The 24,056-nt window shown below is 44.5% G+C and overlaps 1 protein-coding gene across 1 annotated transcript; it reads left to right on the forward strand.

Annotated features, from left to right (window-relative positions):
• The first annotated feature begins 1,001 nt into the window (after nucleotides 1-1,001).
• Nucleotides 1,002-22,353, forward strand: FSCN2 (fascin actin-bundling protein 2, retinal). The gene is made up of 5 exons (XM_075279340.1): nucleotides 1,002-2,310; nucleotides 16,095-16,251; nucleotides 16,352-16,473; nucleotides 19,906-20,073; nucleotides 21,795-22,353. Exons 1-5 carry the CDS (start codon nucleotides 1,485-1,487, stop codon nucleotides 21,998-22,000), a joined length of 1,479 nt encoding a protein of 492 aa, XP_075135441.1. The 5' UTR covers nucleotides 1,002-1,484; the 3' UTR covers nucleotides 22,001-22,353.
• The last annotated feature ends 1,703 nt before the right edge of the window (nucleotides 22,354-24,056 follow it).

A 24,056-nucleotide genomic window follows, 5' to 3' on the forward strand; every position in this document is an offset into this window, starting at 1 on the left:
AACTGTAGCAGATTTCAGCAACATCCATTCAGCCGTTTCTAACACAGAAGCTGCTCAGACACTGACATAAGAAAACCGCTGTAATCCAAATTGCCAGATGTAACAGAGCTTAGGTAGAGCTGTAGCACAGCTGGGTATGCTGTCCATATGCAGAGATGTAGATAGAGCTGGGTATGCTGCGCATATGCAAAGATGTAGCAGAGCCGAGACGCGGGAGCAGGCGGATCATGGACAGCAGCAATTGGCTAAATATAAGCGGATCATAGCCAACAACAACACGCAGACGAAGTCGCGGGCAGAGCCTAGTATACATATAATGTGTATGGTCAGATATAGAATTCTTGTCTACTATAAATGCAATGCACAAATTGGACAATGATCTTGAAAACATCTCAAGTCTCTTTGAAGGTTGTAGCCGAGACATATATCTTTAGCCCCTCATTTATTATATTTTGCATATACCGCCTGTCTGGAAATGAGGCCGTTGTGCGTCGTTCTCTGTGGGACGGGCACATTAGTCTTAGCGCAGGTACAAGTATTTAGAAGTGACTGTAGACAGATGGAGGCAAACACAGTGGGGAGCCATAGGAAGCCTAAACGGATTAAACTTGGAAAAAAAAAATATCTGGATAATTGTTAAGCAGATTATACCGTGGGCTCCCGAATGGGGAACTTAGGAGGTGACCTACACGAGTACCGCAGGAATCAGAGACGCAGGTAATATTAGACAGGTGTAAAAAGGAAAAGATACAGACAGAATTGGACTGATGGGGAGGAGGGAGAGGATTAGGTTACCTGACTCTTTTCTTTCCACCTGTACCATTTTAGTCAGAGGAAGGACGCGGAGGGTTGGGAAGAATTTTTTGTTTATTATGTTTGGCCATGGAAGGATAAATTAAGACATCTTCATCAAGAGAAAGGAGCTTTCGATGGAGCCCTAAGACATGAAAGAGCTTCTGCCTCTACGAAGAGAAAGTGCTCACTCAGTTGAGTTGAATATTTGAGAAGCAACCCAACAAAAGGAGCATTGTTTCCCGGTGTACGGGCTCTTTGTGGTTTATGCAATAGCCCCACTATTGGTTACTGGCGGCTCGCGGTTCATTGAAAACCAGGGACAGCGCTTTTGTAATCCTAGATGTGGCCAATTAAACAGGCTGCAGCAACCACTTGGCTGAGCAGTCTGCGTCCTAGGCTTAATATGTGAAGAGGAAAAGTCCAGCTTCTCTGCATCCAGTCTGGGAGGGAGATGGCGATGTGCAGATTATAGGAAGGCGGCCGACAGCCCAAAGTAGAGGCAACTGGAGCAGGATCAAACCGCGTCATTGGGTGTTAAGTTGAGGTGCTTTTAAGTTCATTCATTTTAATCCAGATCTCTCAGGGCTGCTTACTAAGTGCCTACCCTTCGCGTTCATACTGCTGGTAACACGAGACACTTTCGCTTGAGAATCTAACGAGAGATATTTCGAAGACAGAGGAAAAAAAAAATGCCAACCAATGGGATACACCAAATTCTGAAGATCCAGTTCGGCTTGATCAATTGCGATAACAAGTACCTGACGGCAGAAGCTTTCGGGTTCAAAGTTTACGCCTCTGCTCCGAGCCTGAAGAAGAAGCAGATATGGACTTTAGAACAGGACGAGATGGACAACTCGGTGGTCTACCTCAAAAGTCACCACCTGTCGAGATATCTGTCTGCCGACAAAGATGGGAACGTGTCGTGTGAAGCTGAAAAACCTGAAGGAGACTGCCGCTTTACTATCACCGCCCAGTCCGACGGCAGGTGGGCCCTCCAGTCCGATATACACAAGAGATTCTTCGGAGGTTCGGAAGACAAGCTGTCATGTTTTGCTCAAACCATCTCGGAGACGGAGCTCTGGGCTGTGCATTTGGCCATCCACCCACAAGCTAACCTACTGAGCGTGAGCAGGAGAAGGTACGCACATTTAAGCCCTCAAGAAGATGAAATCTCCACAGACAGTAATATACCATGGGGTGTAGACTCCCTCATCACCCTGGTGTATCAGGACAAAAAGTACTGCTTGAAAACATGCGACAACAGGTACCTACGTAACGACGGGAAGTTGGTTAAAGATCCCGATAACGGCACAGGCTACACCTTGGAGTTCAAGGCAGGGAAGTTGGCCTTTAAAGACTGTAGTGGAAAGTATTTGACACCCATGGGGCCTACGGGAACGCTGAAGTCTGGGCGGAGCTCCAAACCTGGCAAAGATGAACTCTTCGATCTTGAGGAAAGTCACCCACAGGTTGTCTTCATGGCATCCAACAAAAGATACATCTCTATCAGACAAGGTAAACTAAGATCCCAATGTCAACCACCCTTTGTGAAGTCGTTGGTCAATGTACCTCTAATGTTATCCTTCCTTTGGTGAGATGTTGATATGTTTGCTGGTGTTTTATATTATATGGTAATGGAGGTCACAGGAATTTTGTGCCAAAACGATTGAGCAGGATCTTGTAGTTTTGATGCATATAGACTTGATAGGACAACTCGGTGGCAACGCTCCTCAAGTCCACGATGTGACAAGCTACAGAATATCCTACAAATGTAAAATGATTGATACAAGATTAGATTATTGACAGTACCATCCGGCTTCTTATTGGTTGCATTTCCATAACGCGGAAGTGCCAATTCCGTAAACCCATGAGATCAATCTCCATTGGAATCAGTTGTGGTTTGGCTCTTACCTTGAAGACCCCTTTGGGCAATATCCCTACTGAAGAATGCCTTATAAATAGGAGGGTCCAAAAATGTTATAATATGCTAATAAGAGAGATGGGGGAAGGGTCTGTCCTTTGGGATTGATTGGGCCCTCCTGTTCTCAAGTTGGTTGAGCTCGGTCATTCTTGAGATCTACATTTTGGGTCTTTTCTGCTTGAGATCCGGTTCTTACCATCCATGGGCATCCCCAAAGTACTAATGATAGGAATGAAGTTTCATAGCACCTTTATAAAGTGTCAATAAGGAGTCAATGATTCGTATGATTATGGGGGCAGCTCGGTTTTCTACACGCAGAGCCAACGACAATATAGAATTTCCGGCAATTAGCATAAGATATGACCTACCTAATGATATCCCGCTGACAGGCTTATGTAGGAACATACCAAGGCTACTTAAAAGAGAAGGGCATGTTCCTTTTTAAAAGGGATGTTACACTACGTAACAAAGCGCACTATCCGTTCAGAGGTCATAGAAAGCTGGGTGATGACAGGTAACATTGGTAATGAAACTAAGAGTGCTGGTGGTTTTGGTAATTTATCAAATTACGTGAGTTGTAAGAAGGTGTAAAGATCTGGGACCTCTCCTTGCTCATTTATAGCTATGGGAACCGGTGGCCCTCCCATTATAATAATAATAATAATTATTATTATCCTCCTTATGGATATACACGTGCCACGTGTGCCTGCCCATCTGCAGAAGAGCAAGTCCACCTACATATACAGTCACACTGCCCGGTCTGGAGCATATGGTGATGCAGGTCCAATTTTTGCCATGGCTGTCCTTGTATGGTTTACGAAACCCATTTTTTTGAAACCGTCTTAGAAAAAGTTAAAAAGAAGACACGGAGAGCAACGACAAAGACTGTCTCTCTCTGGAGGACCCAACACATCTACGATTTCAATGGGTGCTATGTAATGCTTTATTTTCACAGTGGGGGCGTTGCAGGGGAATTGGTCCTACTGCAGGTTGTTGGAGGTCCACCAGTAAGCAGGGGCCTAGTTATAGGAGGTCTAGAGCTAGCAGTCGCTACCAGGCCCATACCCTAAGGTTCCTGTGCCCTATAAAATAAACCATTATTCTAAATGGCACAAGGTAGGTAGGGGTCCCTTTATGGATTTTGCATTGGGGCCCAGGAGATTCAAGTTATCACTCTGCCAGTGAGTAGGGTTGAGCGATCGGGACCGGGAAAGATCAGATCCCGATCGGCGATCGAGCAAATTTAACGATCGGGATCGGCTGGAAAAATTATCGAAAATCAGATTTTAAAAACGATCCTGAAATCTCAAGATCAACTCAACCCCACTCCATAAACATAAAGAAACTAGGGTTGAGTGATCGGGATCGGGAAAGATCGGATCCCGATCGGCAATCGAGCAAATTTCACGATGGAAAAATTATCGAAAATCAGATTTTAAAAACGATCCTGAAATCTCAAGATCGGCTCAACCCTACCAGTGAGACAACTTATTATGTAGGGATTGTAAAAAGAGGACAAACCCTTAGTAATTGAAGCTAGTGGGAACATTGAGTGGGTGCCTCTTTATATGCCAAAATATTGCAATATGGCCCCTGCAGACTTGAATTTACACTGTCCATTCTTTGCCCCAATGCAATAAACAAGTGTCGGACGGTCACCCGAACCTCATATAGATTCTGCATAGCCTATAGGCCCAGTATAGCACATCGAAGTGCACTTGTGTGGACAATTTAACCCAAAAGGTTATGTACATTTATATATATTCCACTTTCCAGCTGGGAAAGCAATTGCCATGTAATAATAGTCCAATTGGATTTTCTCCTATCTCCTGTTAGCCAGGCTGGTGTGCAGCTGGCGGCTATATCTGTATGAGCGTACTGGATGGAGGAGACCCGCATACATTACTATGTCACTCCGTCCCTGCTCTCCCCCACACACACAGGCCGCAGTGATTTACATGGCTCTGAGATGGCAATGACATGATATAATCACCATGTTTTGTCGTCTTCCCCCAGGCTACACATATCACTGTCAACTATGTGGACAGCAGAGATGTCACAGCCTAAGAGAAAGGACATGCACATTGTGCTAGTGAGAGTCCGCTGGTGTAAATAAGACTATAGTCAGCAATGAATGTCAGATCAGTGGGGGTGTCGAGAACAAGGCGGTCCCGTGCTGTCTCCTCCATGCAGAGATGGCCATGTGCAAGATTAGTCTAGCTAAAAATGAATGTGAAGACCCTTTCAGTTTATCTACTGGGGAGCGGGTACAGAACCAATTTTTAACTGGTCAGTAACAGCCCTGATCTTCGCTTTAGTCAGTCACTCTTCTTGACTTATGATGGGCTCATTGACTCATGGGTAGGGTTGAGCCAATCTTGAGATTACAGGATCGTTTTTAAAATCGATTTTCGATCATTTTCCAGCCGATCGCGATCGTGAAATTTGCTCACTCGCTGATCGGTATCTGATCTTTTCCAATCCGGATCGCTCAACCCTAGTTACTTTATGTTTATAGAGTGGGGTTGAGCCGATCTTGAGATTTCAGGATCGTTTTTAAAATCTGATTTTCGATCATTTTCCAGCCGATCCCGATTGCGATCGTGAAATTTGCTAGATTGGGATCTGATCTTTCCCGATCCCGATCGCTCAACCCTACTCATGGGGGGTGGGTTGTTGACACTTAAAGAGCTCCTGTCACCAGACCTGAAAAACCATCTGATCGGTGCTGTCACCCTGAGCATTTTGGCGTTTTTTTTTTTTTTGTATCCAAATCCATTGAGCCATTCCAAACATATAAGCCCTTCTACCATTGATACAAATTCTATTAGCCAAGTGGGCGGCAACACTGGGGGGGGGGGGGCTCTGTGTGCTGTATTTCATGTAATGTTACAGCCCACTTGGCTACTAAACCCTAATTTGACCCAAAACTAAAAGGGCTTATATCTTTGGAATAGCTTAACAAATTTGGATCACATGATCTATGTCATTGGGCTTTTCAGATCTAATGACAAGTCTTCTTTAAGAGAATACTGTGACTGACTCCTATGAAGACATTGGAGCTCGAAATGATGAGGTTCTGGTTTCTTGACCTCTGTTGGCACTTTCTAAGGGCTCTATGGCATGGCCAAAAATAGGTGGCCATTATGGAGGCACTGACTGAACCATCAAGGGTACTGAATAGCCCCCGCAAATACTGTGGTTGGCACAATGGAAGCAGTCGTTTTCTTTTTGGGGGGGCACCAGATGCTGCAACAAGTATAATGGGGGTTGTACCTATTTTCTTTAACGTCAGAACATTGTAGGGTGTGTTGATTTCAGTCTGAGAAGGTTGACTTGTTGGAGGAACATCACAAGTCATACATGCCATTCACATGCCAATACAATTTGCTAGGGACCCCCTCAATGGGAAACCCAGTTTGGCTTGACCCAATCCTACAAGATTTCCTCTGTACACAAGAAGCCAGTTTTACGAGTAATGGGAGGGAAGGTGCCAGGCCTTCTCGCCTTGGGGATGACATGGCGACATAAACCAAAATTAGGAGGTTCTTAAGGTTCTACAAGGCTCTCTTTCTCCATAACAACTCCACATTGACCCTATATCTGAAGGTGACAAGGATCTTCTATTTTACGAGGAATAGGTAGGCCAAGGCTAGGACCTCTTATTATGGAAATGGAATGATGGCATTAACCTAGAAGGTTCATTTATCCCATGAGAGGTATGACCCTATACAAAGTTCCCTCTGTCCATAACAACTCCACATTAGCACATTGACCAGAAATCTGAGGATCACAAGGATCTTCTACTGTGATGGGTGGTCAAATGCTGATACCAGGATGACATGGTGGTATGTCCTAGCACCAGACAGATCCTTCATCCCATGAGTGGTACAATTCTGTACAAAGGCCCTTTTCTGGTTACAGCACCCACCGCTTTACTCCATGCAACTAAAGACGATGGTATCTGAGGGTCACCTGGGCCTTCTGTTTTACGAGGCATGAGAAGGATGGAGGGTCAACAGAACCACAAGTGAGCCCCATTTCGATCCATTTTGATGGATAATGTAGTCAATCCAACGTAAGCAGAAGAGGAACATTTAGTATGACCATGTCCGACTATAGTACTCTGCTTGTTACGACATGTTTACTCATTGATAATTTCTGGCCTAAATCTCTAGAAATAATGTAATGAGAGGATCATGAGCCTGAATGTGCTTACTTAGGCCGTGATGATCATGACTGTGCCGTTTATTGGGCAGGAGGCTTTCATCTTGTGAGACTTATGACAGTACGTAGATATTACCCTGGTTATGTTACTCAGAGGACACAAATTCATAAAGATGGATATAGGAGATTTATTCATCATCTGCTGACTTAATCATGGATTTATTATGGCCTAATGTTCTTTAAGAAGTAGACACTAAGCTTGCCCACTAAGTGCCCATTGTAGAGATATATCAGGAGGTGTCCATACATAGATTGCGTGAGGTGGTCGCAGACATGTCCATAACCAAAATATTGGTCGTCACATATAGGACCTGCACCTATATATGTCCTACACCAACATTTCTTTTGCTCTATCCAGTGGCGTACTAAGAACAGTGGGGGCCCATAGGAAATGGCAACTTGGGAACCCCACCCAAGACAAAAAAGGTTTCCCCCTTTTCTTCCCTTCTATGACCCCTTTGGGCCAATTTTCCTTCCACTTATTTGATAACAATGAAGTTCCTTTGGAGAAAGGAGACCTGCTCAGCTTGTTACCCCTCGTAGTAAGACTATATAAGACTGGCCCCACTTTTCCCCGGGCCCCATGGTCAGTCCCTGAGGATGATTATGTCAAAGTTAACCATGGTGAACCAGATTAGCTTTTGGGCCTAACTCATAGATGGAGGCGATGTACTGGAGACCGAGCTCCGTGACGTCCATGTGACTGGTGTTAACTGCATGAGCCAACCCTTAAAGAGGTTCCCCAAGACTATGATATTGCTCACCTTTCCTTAAGATAGGTCATAAGTATAAGATGATTATAACCCCTGCAAACCAGCTGGGCTGCAGTATTGTGGCCCCTTTACATCTTACCAAGCACAGCGCCATATCTTATAGTGGCTGTGCTCGGTATTGCACCCCTGCCGCATTCATTTGAATCGAACCTAGCTGCAACATGGCCAGGTAACCAATGGACGTAATGTCACCGGCCCCTGAAGAGGAAATGGATCTCATCTAAATGCTGCAAGCTCTTCAAACAGCTGATCAGTGGGGGTGCCGGGTGTTGCACTTTACAAATGTAATTTGTAATTGATGGTCTACTATAAGGATAATGTCAACAATATCATAGTCTTGGAAAATTCCTTTAAACTGTCATTGAAGGTGGACCAAGATAACTCGGATGAAATATGAAGAGACTTGTAGACGACTCAGTGAACAGGATAATATATTGGGGAAAAGTTACAGAAAGTTCTATGACTTTACATTATACACTGATAAATAGCGAACGACCCCTTTATATAGTGAACAACCCCTGTATCAGGGATACAGGACTGGTTGTATATATATATATATATATATATATATATATATATATATATATATATATATATGGGCAGTCAATGAGTCCTTCAGACAGCGATATGTTCAGTTGCAGCCTGATGTGTAAGATGATGCTCTGAGCCATGGTCACAAGTAACACAACTCTTGTTTGGTCACATCTGATACCCTGTCAAAAGGAATAGCAGTAACCAAGTCAACAGCTCAGCCCCAACCCCGGCAATGTCCTGTGCAGACAAAACTACCTGAGCTAAAGCTTCCCGTACACACTATAGAAGAGTCGGCCATCTTTGCCCATTTTGACTTAGGAATTAGCAGACGTAGATGCTCAATGGGTTATAGATATGTGCAGTGCAAAGATGTTGTTGAATATCAATTACCTTAGGATAAGTCATCAGTATCTGATCGGTGGTGGTCCAACCCTCAAGACTCCCACCGATCATCTGTTTGAAGAAATGTCAGGTGATCGCGGCAACCTCTTCACCAAATACTGAACACAGCACTGTACATTGTATAATGGCTGCGCTTGGTATTTCAACTCAGCCTCAATCACTTGAATGGGACTGAGATGTCAACAGGTCACGTGATGAATGAACATGGCTGGCCTGTGAAGTGGAAGGCACTGCCACTACAAGCAGATGATCTGTGGGGGTCCCAGGTGCTGGACCCCACCAATCAGATATGGATGACCTTTCCTAAGGCGGAAACCTTGCAGACCGTGTTCGGCCGTGAGCGCCGGTGAGCGTTTTGTGCTCTCCGCGGCTAAACCATCTTTTTTTAACCGGACACAAAGTCCTGCATGTCCGACTTTGGCCGCCATCACCCATGTCATTGCCAACCACTGTGAGGGCCTTTCCATTGTCAAGTGTCTTCTAATACAAAACTTACCCATTCTCCAAAATGGTGTGGAGAAATGAGAGGTTGGACACCCACCAATCTACAAGGTATGGCCTATCCTGTTATGACCTACCCTACCAAATGCACTGGCTAAGGACAAGTCTTCACCGCTTTATCAGTAATCCAGGTGCTGCTCTTGGCCTGACTCTTGTCTCAGTGCTGATCGCTTTCGTCAGCCTGATACTTGACCATATTCTTACATGGCACCAGTTCTCCAAGATTTGCCAGAAGACTGGAGGTGACCAATCATTAGCTTGAGCTTTGGATGAAAGACTAGCACAACTAAACCAAAATGGTAGCCCAACGGTGAAGGAAACAACACTCAAATTGACTTCAATGTGGAGATATTCCCCATAGTAACACATTGAGCTTGTCCACTTCCAACTTTACCACTACCAAACCAATGGGATTGTATTTTGGTGCTCAACTAAACCAAAAGTTTACCCTTCGAGTCACTTTTAGTTTCACACTTGGGGAAACCCCCACCACCATCACCAAATTAGCTAATGGAGCCACAATCATGGTACCCATTGTAGCAAGTGGCCATCAATACCATCCGTGGTTTAGAATGTGTGATGTCAATGGTGTAGCTGGAGGCAGTACATCCAAATTACATCCATGTCATGGTGTCGAAGTGACTCCAGTAGTCCAAAAGCTTCAAGCTGCTCCCCTGGTAGATGTAGCAGCGAAAGATCTGGAGGCAGAGTCAATGGTTGGCTGGCAACTCCATGGAAGGATCAGGAAATGAAATCCAACAGTCTAAGTCTTCTGTCTAACAATATCTTCATTGGAGGAGCATCTGGAGGCTGCTATACACAGTTAATGGTTGGCTGGTGTCGTTATATATGGCCAAGAAAAGATCAGCCCGAGCCATTTCCCCAACATCTTCCAATAGTCAGTCAATAGTTGGCTGGAATTGCTCTTCATTGTCAAAGGATAATCAGGTATTGATGTACAACAGCTTGATCCTTCTTTCCCCCCAACATCTCCCATGGGAGGAGCATCTGGAGGCTTCTATATACAGCTGAGGGTCGGCTGGTATTGTCATGTATGGCCAAAGGAAGATCAGACATTGAAATCCAACAGCCTGAGCCTTCTCTCTCCAATATCTCTTATTGAAGGAGCTTCTGGAGGCCCCTGATGATTGACTGATATCATCATGTTTGGCCAAGGAAGGAATCAGGCCAAACATGAAATCCAACAGTTTGAGCCAATATCTTATAGAGGTTCCCATACACAGTCCATGGTTGGCTGATATTACCACGTTTGGCCAAGGAAGGATCCGGCCCGACCCTTCTCTCTCCCAAAATTCTTGTTAAAGGAGCATCTTGAGACTTCTATACGCTGTGTATGTTCACCTGGTAATCTAATGTACTTCTCTCTTCGAAGAGAATAGATAAATTGTAGGCTAAACCAAGTGTCTATGTGCATGGGAGTGTAGAGATACAACAAACATTTGGCCAACACCTAGTATTGTAAGCGGCCATTTTCTTGTGGTCGGCGGGCATTCACAGTCGGCTTTGCCCTAGGCCCGAGGCCTAGAAGTTTGAAGCCAACCCCCAGAAGAAGACGCAAGAAGACCCCGTTCCTGAAGAAGATAGAGGCAGCGCTGAAGAGTTCTCTAGCAGCATTGGGGACGCCCCCAGTGCTGTTTGAGCGCTGGGGCCCGCCCCCGGTGCTGCGAGAGAACTCATTTACATCCCGGTGAAAAACGGGATTTTAACCGAACGGCGGGGCAGAGGAGACATCTAAAGGTAGGAGAAGAATAACCTTTCTTAAGGCTATTCCTACGAGAAAAAAAAAAGTTTTTAATGGTAGAATCCCTTTAAGAAATATTCCTATTTTGATATTATTGTGTAGCTATCACTAATTCTGTCTTTGTCAATGATATTAGTCATGTCTCTGCCAAAAGTGTCATGGAAAGTTCCTTTCCTGCGGCAGAACTGACTCCTATAGGACAGTAACACGTAGCGAGCCAAGAGGTAAGGCTTCCCCGAGCTTATGAAATAAAAGTGATGATTCAGGGCACAGCGGGCAACGCAACTGTCTATTTACACTGTTTTATATGCCCTGTGGTTGACGACGTGCTCCGGGACAACCAATGTCTACACAGAGACGTGCCTTTGGGCTCAGGAGGGGCACATCCATGCATTCTGAGAAGTCTGCTGAGCCCGTACAAAGCTGATTATGCAGAATGAAGGCTAACAGCCAAGATTAAAAGAGGGTGAGGGTCGGCGAGAGCTGGAACAGCCAGCCAGATGGAAAGAGCCGCAATCAGATTAACAGGCTCAATTAGTGCCAATTGTTTAGGGAGGGAATTTGAAGACTTACCGGATTGGGCAGAAGAGGTGGCAGGAAAGTGCCACCGAGCCAGTGATGAGCTAAATCTACAGGAAGCAATTTGTGAAGGCTACTAAGCATGGCATGGCACGAGAGGGATTATAGACGGTTCATCTGATAACTCCTTCCCGAAGAGAATAACATCTTTGTCTGGTATAAAAGGAGGGGGGAAAAAACAAGATAATACTGGGTCATAAGAAGAAGCAAATAGGCAACTGGCCAGGGGTATGACCATGGAGGAGCCATGTGTTCCACAGGAATGAATATAGATGTTGCTCCATAATGAACTCCATAGAGGACTACACCGTGAACTCAAAACCCAACTTTCAGTGCAGTTTCGTCTAAAGATTGGGATGATGGGCATCTTTTCTTCTTCCTGGCACGTTCCTCCAACCCTTTGGGTTCCAAAGATTGGGATGATGGGCATCTTTTCTTCTCCCTGGCACGTTCCTCCAACCCTTTGGTTTCCAAAGATTGGGATGATGGGCATCTTTTCTTCTTCCTGGCACATTCCTCCAACCCTTTGGGTTCAAAAGATTGGGATAATGGGCATCTTTTCTTCTTCCTGGCACGTTCCTCCAACCCTTTAGGTTCCAAAGATTGGGATGATGGGCATCTTTTCTTCTCCCTGGCACTTTCCTCCAACCCTTCAGGTTCCAAAGATTGGGATGATGGGCATCTTTTCTTCTCCCTGGCATGTTTCTCCAACCCTTTGGGTTCCAAAGATTGGGATGATGGGCATCTTTACTTCTCCCTGGCACTTTCCTCCAACCCTTTAGGCTCCAAAGATTGGGATGATGGGCATATTTTCTTCTTCCTGGCACTTTCCTCCAACCCTTCAGGTTCCAAAGATTGGGTTGATGGCCAACTTTTCTTCTCCCTGGCACTTTCCTCCAACCCTTTGGATTCCAAAGATTGGGATGATGGGCATCTTTTCTTCTTCCTGGCACTTTCTAGTTCCCTCCATGCCCACTTGAAGTGGTTGGGGATTAGCAAGCTAGAAGACATTGCTGGAGCTTATAGCTCAATCATTACTCATTTCTTAGGCTTTCTTCACATCACCTTTGAGTGTTTCATTGGAGGTTTATGTGATTTTTTTCCCAAGGCACACCTCCGACAGGAAACAAGGCCATATGCCACTCTAAAGGCAGACAGTGGCATACGTTGCTCATAGGCTTCCATGTAAATTAGTACTATATGTCTCTATAGTGGTCTGCATACTTAATTACACTTGGTATGGCAACGCATGCCTCCTTAACGTATGCCAAAAGCAGTGTTGGACTAGCCCACCTGGACCCTACCAGAGGATCCTCCAGTGGGTCCAGGCTCAAACACAATAATGGTCCAGCAGAAATCACCTATCTTTGAGGCTACTATAGCCTATTTCCTAGGGGTTGTTGGAGGAGGCCCCTTTTGTCTGGTGGGCCAACACAACCTCAGTCTGGCATTGGCCAAAAGGACACTCTTTGGCATTGGTCTGGTCAAACGTAACTGTCAGGCCTTCCAGTATCTGCAGCATGTAGGCATGTGAGCAGCAGGAGGAATAGGCCCACAGCCCACTGATCAAGCCCCAACTCCTACGCACTTCTCAACGTCGCTGTCAAATGACATCTATTACTCATGAGCCTGCCATACACAGACTTATAAGCTTGGCTCAGCCAGGCATGCATGTGATCTCAAAATAGAGAAGTTGCTGTCAGTCACCTCTGGTAACCACTTATCTCACCTGTTGAAAGCCAACATCCCCGACCTATCAATGAGCAGCATCTATCACCTAAATATAAGACAGTAGGCCTATTCTGTTGAAATTTGCAGGTTTGGCCCAAGTCCTTCTAGTGGATATTTAGGCTTGTTTGCCAAGGAGTGTCATAATAAGACCATGATGGTGAACCTATGGCACGGGTGCCAAAGGTGGCACTCAAAGCCCTCTCTTTGGGCACCCATCCATGGAACAGATCATACTGTGTGGAGGCCACCGTGGAGCAGATTATACTGTATGGGGGTCACTGTGAAGCAGATTGTACTGTGTGGGGGTCACTGTGAAGCAGATTGTACTGTGTGGGGGTCACTGTGGAGCAGATTATACTGTGTGGGGGTCACTGTGGAGCAGATTTTACTGTGTGGGGGCCACTGTGGAGCAGATTATACTGTATGGGGACCACTGTGAAGCAGATTATACTGTGTGGGGGTCACTGTGGAGCAGATTGTACTGTGTGGGGGTCACTGTGGAGCAGATTGTACTGTGTGGGGGCCACTGTGGAGCACATTATACTGTGTGGGGACCACTGTGGAGAAGATTGTACTGTGTGGGGTCACTGTGGAGCAGATTGTACTGTGTGGGGACCACTGTGGAGCAGATTGTACTGTGTGGGGACCACTGTGGAGCAGATTGTACTGTGTGGGGGTCACAACGGAGCAGATTATACTGTGTGGGGGTCACTGTGGAGCTGATTGTACTGTGTGGGGGCCACTTCGGAGCAGAAAGCTCTATAAAGCCCCATTAGTATGACCATATTTTGGAGGTCTGTAATTGTCTACAATTGTGGATCCGCACATTATTAAGGCAAAATTGCCGTGTTGGCACTTTGTGATAAATTAGTGGGTTTTGGGTTTCAGTTTGGGCACTCGGTCTCTAAAAGGTTTGACATCACTGCGATAAGAGATGGGATCCCCTCTGACCTCTACCACAAGTGGTCCTAGGTACACGATTAAAAGGTATGGTCTGACCAAAGCTGAGTTTTTAGTAGGTTTTTAGATCTTGAAGAGCCCCCTTGGTATTAAATACCGTAAATCCCTCCTCTAACATAAAATATATGTTCAAAAAAACGTATATTCTACAAAAAGTTGTATTTCAGCCAAACACCAGTCCAAAGAGAATGGGGCTATCTGGAGAAGAGTTATGGGAACGTATATAACCATCAGACATCACATTACCAAGTTGACTTCTCTTATATACAGGCGTACACTGTCCATTTGGGCATTTACTTAGAGACCCAGATCCTTCAAAGGCAAAAAATAGATGCTGCACAGATGCAATGTGTAAACTTGTACCAAACTGCAGACGTCCCTCTCCAGCCACATGGCTTCCACATGATAACAATGGAGTCATTCAGCACCTCAGATGAGGACTCAGGCCCATGCACAGGGGAGAGAGGCTGCGGACTGTGAGATAGGGAGGCGGTAGGCTGGTAGATAGCGTCCCAGTGGCCTTGGAGACCCATGCTCTTCTGTCCTCAATCCTACTTCAATTATCTGCGAGTGTGAAGAGCTTCAAGTGGTGCTTGAAAATGTACATGGAGAATAGACAAAGAGGCCCCTGGTGGAGGCCATGAGCAGTCTCGATAAGGCTCTTCAAAGACATCTCCAGACATTCCCTTTACATAGGCTGATTTATTCTTTTGCATTAGACCATTGGTCGAAGAAGGTTCAATATATGATTATGGGGTGGCCATCTTGCCTGAGCTTCTCCTCTGCTCTGTAAACAGCATTTAGTGATTTGCTTTACAGCATAGTCATGGCCATAGGCAGCAATAGTCTGTAGCTAGACAAGGGGGAGGAGATAAGCTGTGACATCATCTATTGTCAGTTGTGGATGTAATGATGGCTCAGTGGTGGTTACCGACAGAGGTGTTATCTTCTGTTGTAATCTTGTCTGTGATGTAAATATGGTGACTGCTGCAAACAAAATGTTAGGCTTAGCAACCAGAATGAAAATTTCAGGATTTAGTACTTTTTTTTTTTTTTTTTTATATAGATAGTAAGTAACATGGAAATAAGCTAAAAAAAAAAAATCAACAATTTTTTTTTAAAAACATGTTGAACATAAAAACTTGGATTAAAAAATAGAGAAGTTCTGATGACAATATTGTGAGGTGTTCCCGGCATGGATCGGTCAGTACCTACCAAAAATGGTCCAAGGAAGGACAACGGGATGCGGAGACAAGATCATGGGTAGTTAAGGCTTACTTATGTTTTTGAGGAGGGAAGGCTAGCTCGTCTAGTTTGGGCTAGGGGAAGATAAACTAACCCAAAGAAAAACTCAAACTATTGATTGAAAAAAGGGGCATCTGGCCTTAGAACCTGTGATCGTGGGGGTCAAACAGGTCAGACTTGTTGTTCCGGCATAAGTTCAATTTCAGGGCCAACCCATTAAAGGGATTCTACCATTAAAATCAAATTTTTTCTCATTGACATGTAGGAATAGCTTTAAGAAAGTCTATTCTTCTCCTACCTTTAGATGTCTTCTCCAGGCCGCCGTTCAGGATATAATCCGGTTTTCGTCGGTATGCAAATGAGTTCTCTTGCAGCACTGGGGGCGTCCCCACTGCTGCCAGAGTACTCTCCAGTGACGCCTCCATCTTCTTCAGGAACGGCCTCTTCACTGCGTCTTCTTCCGGCTCTGGCAGTCAAACTTCTAGGCCTTGGGCAGAGACAACTGTGCATGCCCGCAGCCGCAAGAATAATGGCCGCTTTTTGGCATGTCACTGGAAAGATTTTTTAAGTTGGACTTTAAGGGGCCATGCTTGTATATTCCCTGAGAACCCCTTTAATAACCTCTTGTCTCCATCTAAATCAATATATTCTTTTCCATCTTCAGGTATAAACGTCTCTGCCAACCAAGATGAGGAGACGGATTTTGAAACCTTCCAAATGCAAATCAACAAGGAAACCAAGAAATGTAGTTTCCACACCAATTCTGGCAAATATTGGACCCTTGTGAGTCACGGTGGGATCCAGTCAACGGCCACAGAAATGTAAGTACTGCCTGGAGGTAGAATATACACAAGATGCCAATACTTCAACATTTGTATGGTAGTGGCCTACTAACCAATATTACCCTCGTGTCTATGACAGAGCTGCCAACACAATGTTTGAGATTGAATGGAGAGGCCGGAGAGTTGCGCTGAGAGCCAGTAATGGGAAGTACATATGTACCAAGAAGAACGGGCAGCTGGCAGCTGTGTCCGACTCAGTTGGTGAGTTTACAAAGCTGAAGTCTACGTGGTGTGATGACAGAGGGCATGTCTTCTTACAGTAGTCAGGGTAGTCATAGGGGGAGGGGTCTGTGTGCGATGTGACCTGGAGGGGGTTCAGATACGGGGATTCTCTTATCTCAAAGCCCAAGTGTCAGCATGGGTGCCCAAAAGGATCACTTGACAATGCATGAGAGAGTCTCTGTACCCTCTTCATAAGCATCAATCATTGGTCACTTACCCCAAACAAGTCAGTAGTTGTGTCTATGAAGAAGTGCATTGTGGGAGTGAAATCTCCAAACAGGAGCAAAATATTTTCGAGACTTTACCGAGTCACGTCATGTCAAAAGATATCTAACAACAGAATAACACGGATTAGACATTAAATGATATACGTCTGGGAGGATTCTAGAAAAAGAGGAGTCCTTCTGGACTCCTTAAAGGGAATGAGTAACCAGAAAGCAGAAAATCAACCCGGGCGCGAGATAGGCTAGGGTCACCTAAATTAGACATTGTTTTCCCCTTATGAGTCGCTGCTACTGTTGCTGAGATATCCATATTTTTCTCAATATAGAAATGAGCAATGGCAGTGTCCTCATTGCTCCAAAGAGCTTAATTACATATTGGCAAAAATGGCAATATCTCGTCAACAGTTTGATTCAGATGACTCTAACCTATCTATCTGCAGGGCTGGGGTGATATGCTGGTTCTGGTGACACTAACCTATCTATCTGCAGGGCTGGGGTGATATGCTGGGTCTGGTGACAGTAACCTATCTATCTGCAGGGCTGGGGTGATATGCTGGGTCTGGTGACAGTAACCTATCTATCTGCAGGGCTGGGATGATTTGCTGGTTCTGGTGACAGTAACCTATCTATCTGCAGGACTGGGGTGATATGCTGGGTCTGGTGACAGTAACCTATCTATCTACAGGGCTGGGGTGATATTCTGGTTCTGGTGACAGTAACCTATCTATCTGCAGGACTGGGGTGATATGCTGGGTCTGGTGACAGTAACCTATCTATCTACAGGGCTGGGGTGATATGCTGGTTCTGGTGACAGTAACCTATCTATCTGCAGGGCTGGGGTGATATGCTGGGTCTGGTGACAGTAACCTATCTATCTGCACGGCTGGGGTGATATGCTGGTTCTGGTGACAGTAACCTATCTATCTGCAGGGCTGGAGTGATATGCTGGGTCTGGTGACAGTAACCTATCTATCTGCAGGGCTGGGCTGATATGCTGGTTCTGGTGACAGTAACCTATCTATCTGCAGGGCTGGGGTGATATGCTGGTTGTGGTGACACTAACCTATCTGTCTGCAGGGCTGGGGTGATATGCTGGTTCTGGTGACAGTAACCTATCTATCTACAGGGCTGGGGGGATATGCTGGTTCTGGTGACAGTAACCTATCTATCTGCAGGACTGGGGTGATATGCTGGTTCTGGTGACACTAACCTATCTATCTGCAGGGCTGGGGTGATATGCTGGTTCTGGTGACACTAACCTATCTATCTGCAGGGCTGGGCTGATATGCTGGTTCTGGTGACAGTATCCTATCTATCTGCAGGACTGGGGTGATATGCTGGTTCTGGTGACACTAACCTATCTATCTGCAGGACTGGGGTGATATACTGGTTCTGGTGACAGTAACCTATCTATCTGCAGGGCTGGGGTGATATGCTGGTTCTGGTGACACTAACCTATCTATCTGCAGGACTGGGGTGATATGCTGGGTCTGGTGACAGTAACCTATCTATCTGCAGGACTGGGGTGATATGCTGAGGTCTGGTGACAGTAACCTATATATCTGCAGGGCTGGGGTGATATACTGGTTCTGGTGACAGTAACCTATGTATCTGCAGGGCTGGGGTGATATGCTGGTTCTGGTGACACTAACCTATCTATCTGCAGGGCTGGGGTGATATGCTGGTTCTGGTGACACTAACCTATCTATCTGCAGGGCTGGGGTGATATGCTGGTTCTGGTGACAGTAACCTATCTGCAGGACTGGGGTGATATGCTGGTTCTGGTGACCCTAACCTATCTATCTGCAGGGCTGGGGTGATATGCTGGTTCTGGTGACACTAACCTATCTATCTGCAGGGCTGGGGTGATATGCTGGTTCTGGTGACAGTAACCTATCTATCTGCAGGGCTGGGGTGATATGCTGGTTCTGGTGACAGTAACCTATCTATCTGCAGGACTGGGGTGATATGCTGGTTCTAGTGACAGTAACCTATCTATCTGCAGGGCTGGGGTGATACGCTGGGTCTGGAGACACTAACCTATCTATCTGAAGTGCTGAGGTGATATACTGGGTCTGGTGACAGTAACCTATCTATCTGCAGGGCTGGGGGATATGCTGGGTCTGGAGACACTAACCTATCTATCTGCAGGGTTGGGGTGATATGCTGGTACTGGTGACAGTAACCTATCTATCTGCAGGGCTGGGGTGATATGATGGTTCTGATGACTATAACCTATCTATCTGCAGGACTGGGGTGATATGTTGGTTCTGGTGACTATAACCTATCTATATGCAGGGCTGGGGTGATATGCTGGATTCTGGTTACACACTCCCTTTAAGAGCTTAGATTCAGTCCTGGTGTCAAACACAAGTTTAAGAGGTGGAGTCGTGTTCACATAAGGTCTGACATGCAAAAAGAGGCACGTTTATGCCGGAAAAAAAAAAAAAAAAATTGGTGGTACATTAAACACACCGCTATCTCCCTGAAATGTTGCCAAAATTGGCACCTATAAATGACCATATAAGAAGATGTATAGTTTATGTCACACACTGCAGCCATTACCATTACAAAACTGGAAAATCCCTTTAAGAATCTCTCAAGCGAAGGTCTTAAAGAGACAGTACAACAATAGAAAGTAGAGAGGATATATATAGGGGGATATGATTGGTTGGATTATCCCATCAGTGAAATCCATGACTCTGGGTAATCTCTGGGGTCAGCATGAAGTCATTGATTAGGGAAATGATGAGGGACATCTGGTACTTGTATGGGTGGAAGTGACGGGACGTGACATGGTTAATAAGCGGAGCTTTACATCAGCCTTCCCAGAGGGTAATGGGACTCATTTACTGATGACTGAGGTGGCACAATGGTACATGGGAGGAGGGGGCCCTAAGGCAGATACAGTATTATATTGGGGCCCAGGAAACCTGGAAACCATAGAGGGTCTAATACTGTTATATGGCTATAAAGCTGTTTTGCCCTCCTTCTTCCATTAGTGGTCCAGTCCAGTTATGGCCACCATTGGACGACCAATGATTTTGGTGTGGCCTGGGGGTCACCAGACTATATTGTGTCATCTCCTGTCTGGTATATCATAGAGTAGACAGGGTGGTAGGTGAATGACTGGTGTGACCACCATCGGCTCAGACCTCTGCTCCATGTGTTGTCGCTGTGTCCTCAGGTGAAGACGAAGAGTTCACACTCAAGCTCATTAACAGGCCGATTCTGGTCCTGCGCGGAGATCTGGGATTCGTCTGTTACCATAAAACCTCCAACACTCTGGACGCGAACCGGTCATCGTACGACGTCTTCCAGATCATCTTTAATAATGGAGCGTACCAAATTAAAGGTTAGATGTCCTATCTATCTACCTCCTATCTATCTATCTATCTATCTATCTATCTATCTATCTATCTACCTCCTATCTATCTATCTATCTATCTATCTATCTATCTACCTCCTATCTATCTATCTATCTATCTCCTATCTATCTATCTATCTATCTATCTATCTATCTACCTCCTATCTATCTATCTATCTATCTATCATCTATCTATCTATCTATCTATCTATCTATCTATCTATCTATCTCCTATCTATCTATCTATCTATCTATCTACCTCCTATCTATCTATCTATCTATCATCTATCTACCTATCTATCTATCTCTCTATCTATCTATCTATCTATCTATCTATCTATCTATCTATCTCCTATCTCTCTATCTATCTCCTATCTCTCTATCTCCTATCTATCTATCTATCTATCTATCTATCTCATATCTATCTATCTATCTCCTATCTATCTATCTATCTATCTATCTATCTATCTATCTCCTATCTATCTATCTATCTATCTATCTATCTATCTATCTATCTCCTATCTCTCTATCTATCTCCTATCTCTCTATCCATCTCCTATCTATCTATCTATCTATCTATCTATCTATCTATCTATCTATCTCCTATCTCTCTATCTATCTCCTATCTCTCTATCTATCTCCTATCTCTATCTATCTATCTATCTATCTATCTATCTATCTATCTATCTATCTCCTATCTATCTATCTATCTATCTATCTATCTATCCATCTCCTATCTATCTATCTATCTATCTATCTATCTATCTATCTATCTATCTCCTATCTATCTATCTATCTATCTATCTCCTATCTATCTAATATCTATCTCCTATCTATCTATTATCTATCTATCTCCTATCTATCTATCTATCTATCTATCTATCTCCTATCTATCTATCTCCTATCTATCTAATATCTATCTCCTATCTATCTATTATCTATCTATCTATCTATCTATCTATCTATCTATCTATCTATCTATCTTTCTATCTATCTATCTATCTATCTATCTATCTAATATCTATCTCCTATCTATCTATCTATCTATCTATCTATCTAATATCTATCTCCTATCTATCTATCTATCTATCTATCTATCTATCTATCTATCTATCTAATATCTATCTCCTATCTATCTATCTATCTATCTATCTATCTATCTATCTAATATCTATCTCCTATCTATCTATCTATCTATCTATCTAATATCTATCTCCTATCTATCTATCTATCTATCTATCTATCTATCTCCTACCGTAACTATCTATCTATCTCCTATCTATATATCTATCTATCTATCTATCTATCTATCTATCTATCTATCTATGTATCTCCTATCTATTTATCCATCTATCTATCTATCTATCTATCTATCTATCTATCTATCTATCTATCTATCTCCTACCGTAACTATCTATCTATCTATCTATCTATCTATCTATCTATCTATCTATGTATCTCCTATCTATTTATCTATCTATCTATCTATCTATCTATCTATCTCCTATCTATCTATGTATCTCCTATCTATCTATCTATCTATCTATCTATCTATCTATCTATCTATCTATCTCCTCTCTATCTATCCATCTATCTATTTGTCTATCTATCTAAATATCTCTCCACCTACCATAAGACCCCACCACCCGTTCTCAGTCGATACGTGTTTGTGGACACCCCCTGTAATATCTGCTCTCTCTTCCCTCTAGGTCAGGGTGGAAAGTTCTGGTACATCTCAAGCAATGGCACTATTTGCTGCGATGGAGACATGTCCGAAGATTTCTTCTTTGAGTTTCGAGAATATAATCGTGTGGCCATTAAAGGCAAAAATAGCAAATATCTACGTGGGGACCAGGCGGGCACCCTGAAGGCAGACGCAGAGTCTGTGAACGCTGCCACCCTCTGGGAATACTGAGTCACCGGCCACCACAGCTTAGGTCTAGAGAACATTAGATGGTCCACTCTGAGGGCAAGGGTCTTGCACTGGCACGTAGAGAGGCGAGCAGTGAGCCAAATGGTGACCAGCTAATAAATAATCTGTGGTTCACGGTGTCCCATGGACACAACGGCCCTCCGCACACGTCATCCTAATAGGATCATGGGAAATGCATGTAATTATTTAAATATCATTTTATTCGAATTAGCATAGCTTTAGATATGTAAATTTGGTTTTATGTGTCCGGCACGTGATGTAAAGGGAACAGGAGTAGACCCACGCCGGACAGCTACATACTGCAGCCACTAATGCAGCCCCACGAGGGGCGTATGGGCCTGTACAGCACACAGCTCGGACCAAGCGGCCCTCCTTCTGGATAATGGAGGGGGGGGGGGGACGCTTTTTTTTTTTACCATTTTTAATGAGGTGCTGCTGCTGCGTTCACTCACTAAATCAATAAAGATGAATTTGGTGGCAAGTCCATAAAAACGCGTCGGCTCCATCTGTGATCCAGGGTGCCAGTCAGATCTAGGGTGACCGCCCTGATGTGCTGTGACCCAAAGCAACCAAACAGGATCCTCCATATAGTGACAAGATGCCTTCTGATTAGCCAAAAACAACTAAATAATGGCAGCGTGACCCCTCAGAATTTGGGAGAAGGTCCGGAAGTGTTGACACCATCACATGAGCCAGAATGTGAGTGGTGTCAACACTTGGGGCGATGTAATGCCAAAGCTGCGGGTCACGCGTCGCTATACTGTACATAGAACATGTGATCTTCCCCTTCAAATCCTATCCCTTTAAATGATGATCCTCAATGGTTATCTGAGCACTGGGAAAATGAAGTGTATTCTGCGCTATCGCCAGGGATCCATCCTAGACGACTGCAAGTAAAACTACCACAGCTACTAAAGGGGGTCACCCAGCTTTCCCAAGCTCCTGAAAGGCAAATCTGTCTAGTTATGTGATCAGTAGCAATTGTGGATCTATAAACCCCTCCTTCTATATTAGGATACCATTGTAAGCAAATATACAATACTACCGGATGTATGAGTGCATCAGTAGCCATTCAGGACTCCAGGTAAGCTGGGTGACAACCACAGCAGTGGCAGCTATAGCAATAACCATCGCTGTGGTCACCTAACTTTCCCAGTACCAGAAATCGGACCCATAAACAAGGATCTGGTGCCAGAGGTGAGCTCATTGCAGTGAACGGCACTGGGCGGACTCTCCCCATTAGACGTGTAGCAGCACAGGATGGGTTAACTCCATCAGGAAGGAAGGGCACGCTGCTCTCTATCTCACCGATAGTAACTTTACACTCTATTTTTTGACATTTGTACCCCACCTATACAATAAGGTGAGGGTCAGGACGGGTCTTTTCACCGCTGTATATAGAGCTGCAGTGTCGTGACTTTGTTATTTTGAGACAAATACTTTAACCTATCATATTGAAAGTGAAATAAATTTTTGCAAAGCAGTGAGGATATGACTACCCCCCTCCCCATGTGACTAGTGCCTAAAGGGTCCCATAGTACATAGGGCCCCATCCTGTAAGGGAGTGAATAGGATTACTAAAACATGGCTGCTTTCTTCTCCAAACAGCACATCAGTGGTGTTCTCTATAGAGGTATTATTTTCTATTGTAATACAGCCTGTGCTGTAAAGGAGGTGACTGCTGCAAAGAAAAGCTATACAGAATTGGTGTCAGTCTATGATTAGGCATAGTGGCCAGAATTAAAATTGCAGGAGATAGTATTTCTTTTGCTAATATGAATTATATAAACAAGGGAAATGTAAAAAAAAAAAAAAATACAAAAAAAATATGTTTAACCTAGAAACTTGGTCTAGAAGGTAGGTCATATTTAGTGATTTGTGCAGTAACTCCATCTCTCCGATTGCACAACGAGCCCAGATCTGCGCTGAGCCTGCACCTTCACCCCTGTCCTCTTTGCACAATGGCCGTGCAGTGGGTGGGTCAGTCCCAGCGCTGGACCTGGCCGAGCCTTTACCATATGTGGGGAGATGACAGACT

Source organism: Leptodactylus fuscus, chromosome 6, assembly GCF_031893055.1.
Source record: "Leptodactylus fuscus isolate aLepFus1 chromosome 6, aLepFus1.hap2, whole genome shotgun sequence".
In the NCBI taxonomy this organism is placed as follows: Eukaryota; Metazoa; Chordata; class Amphibia; order Anura; family Leptodactylidae; genus Leptodactylus; species Leptodactylus fuscus.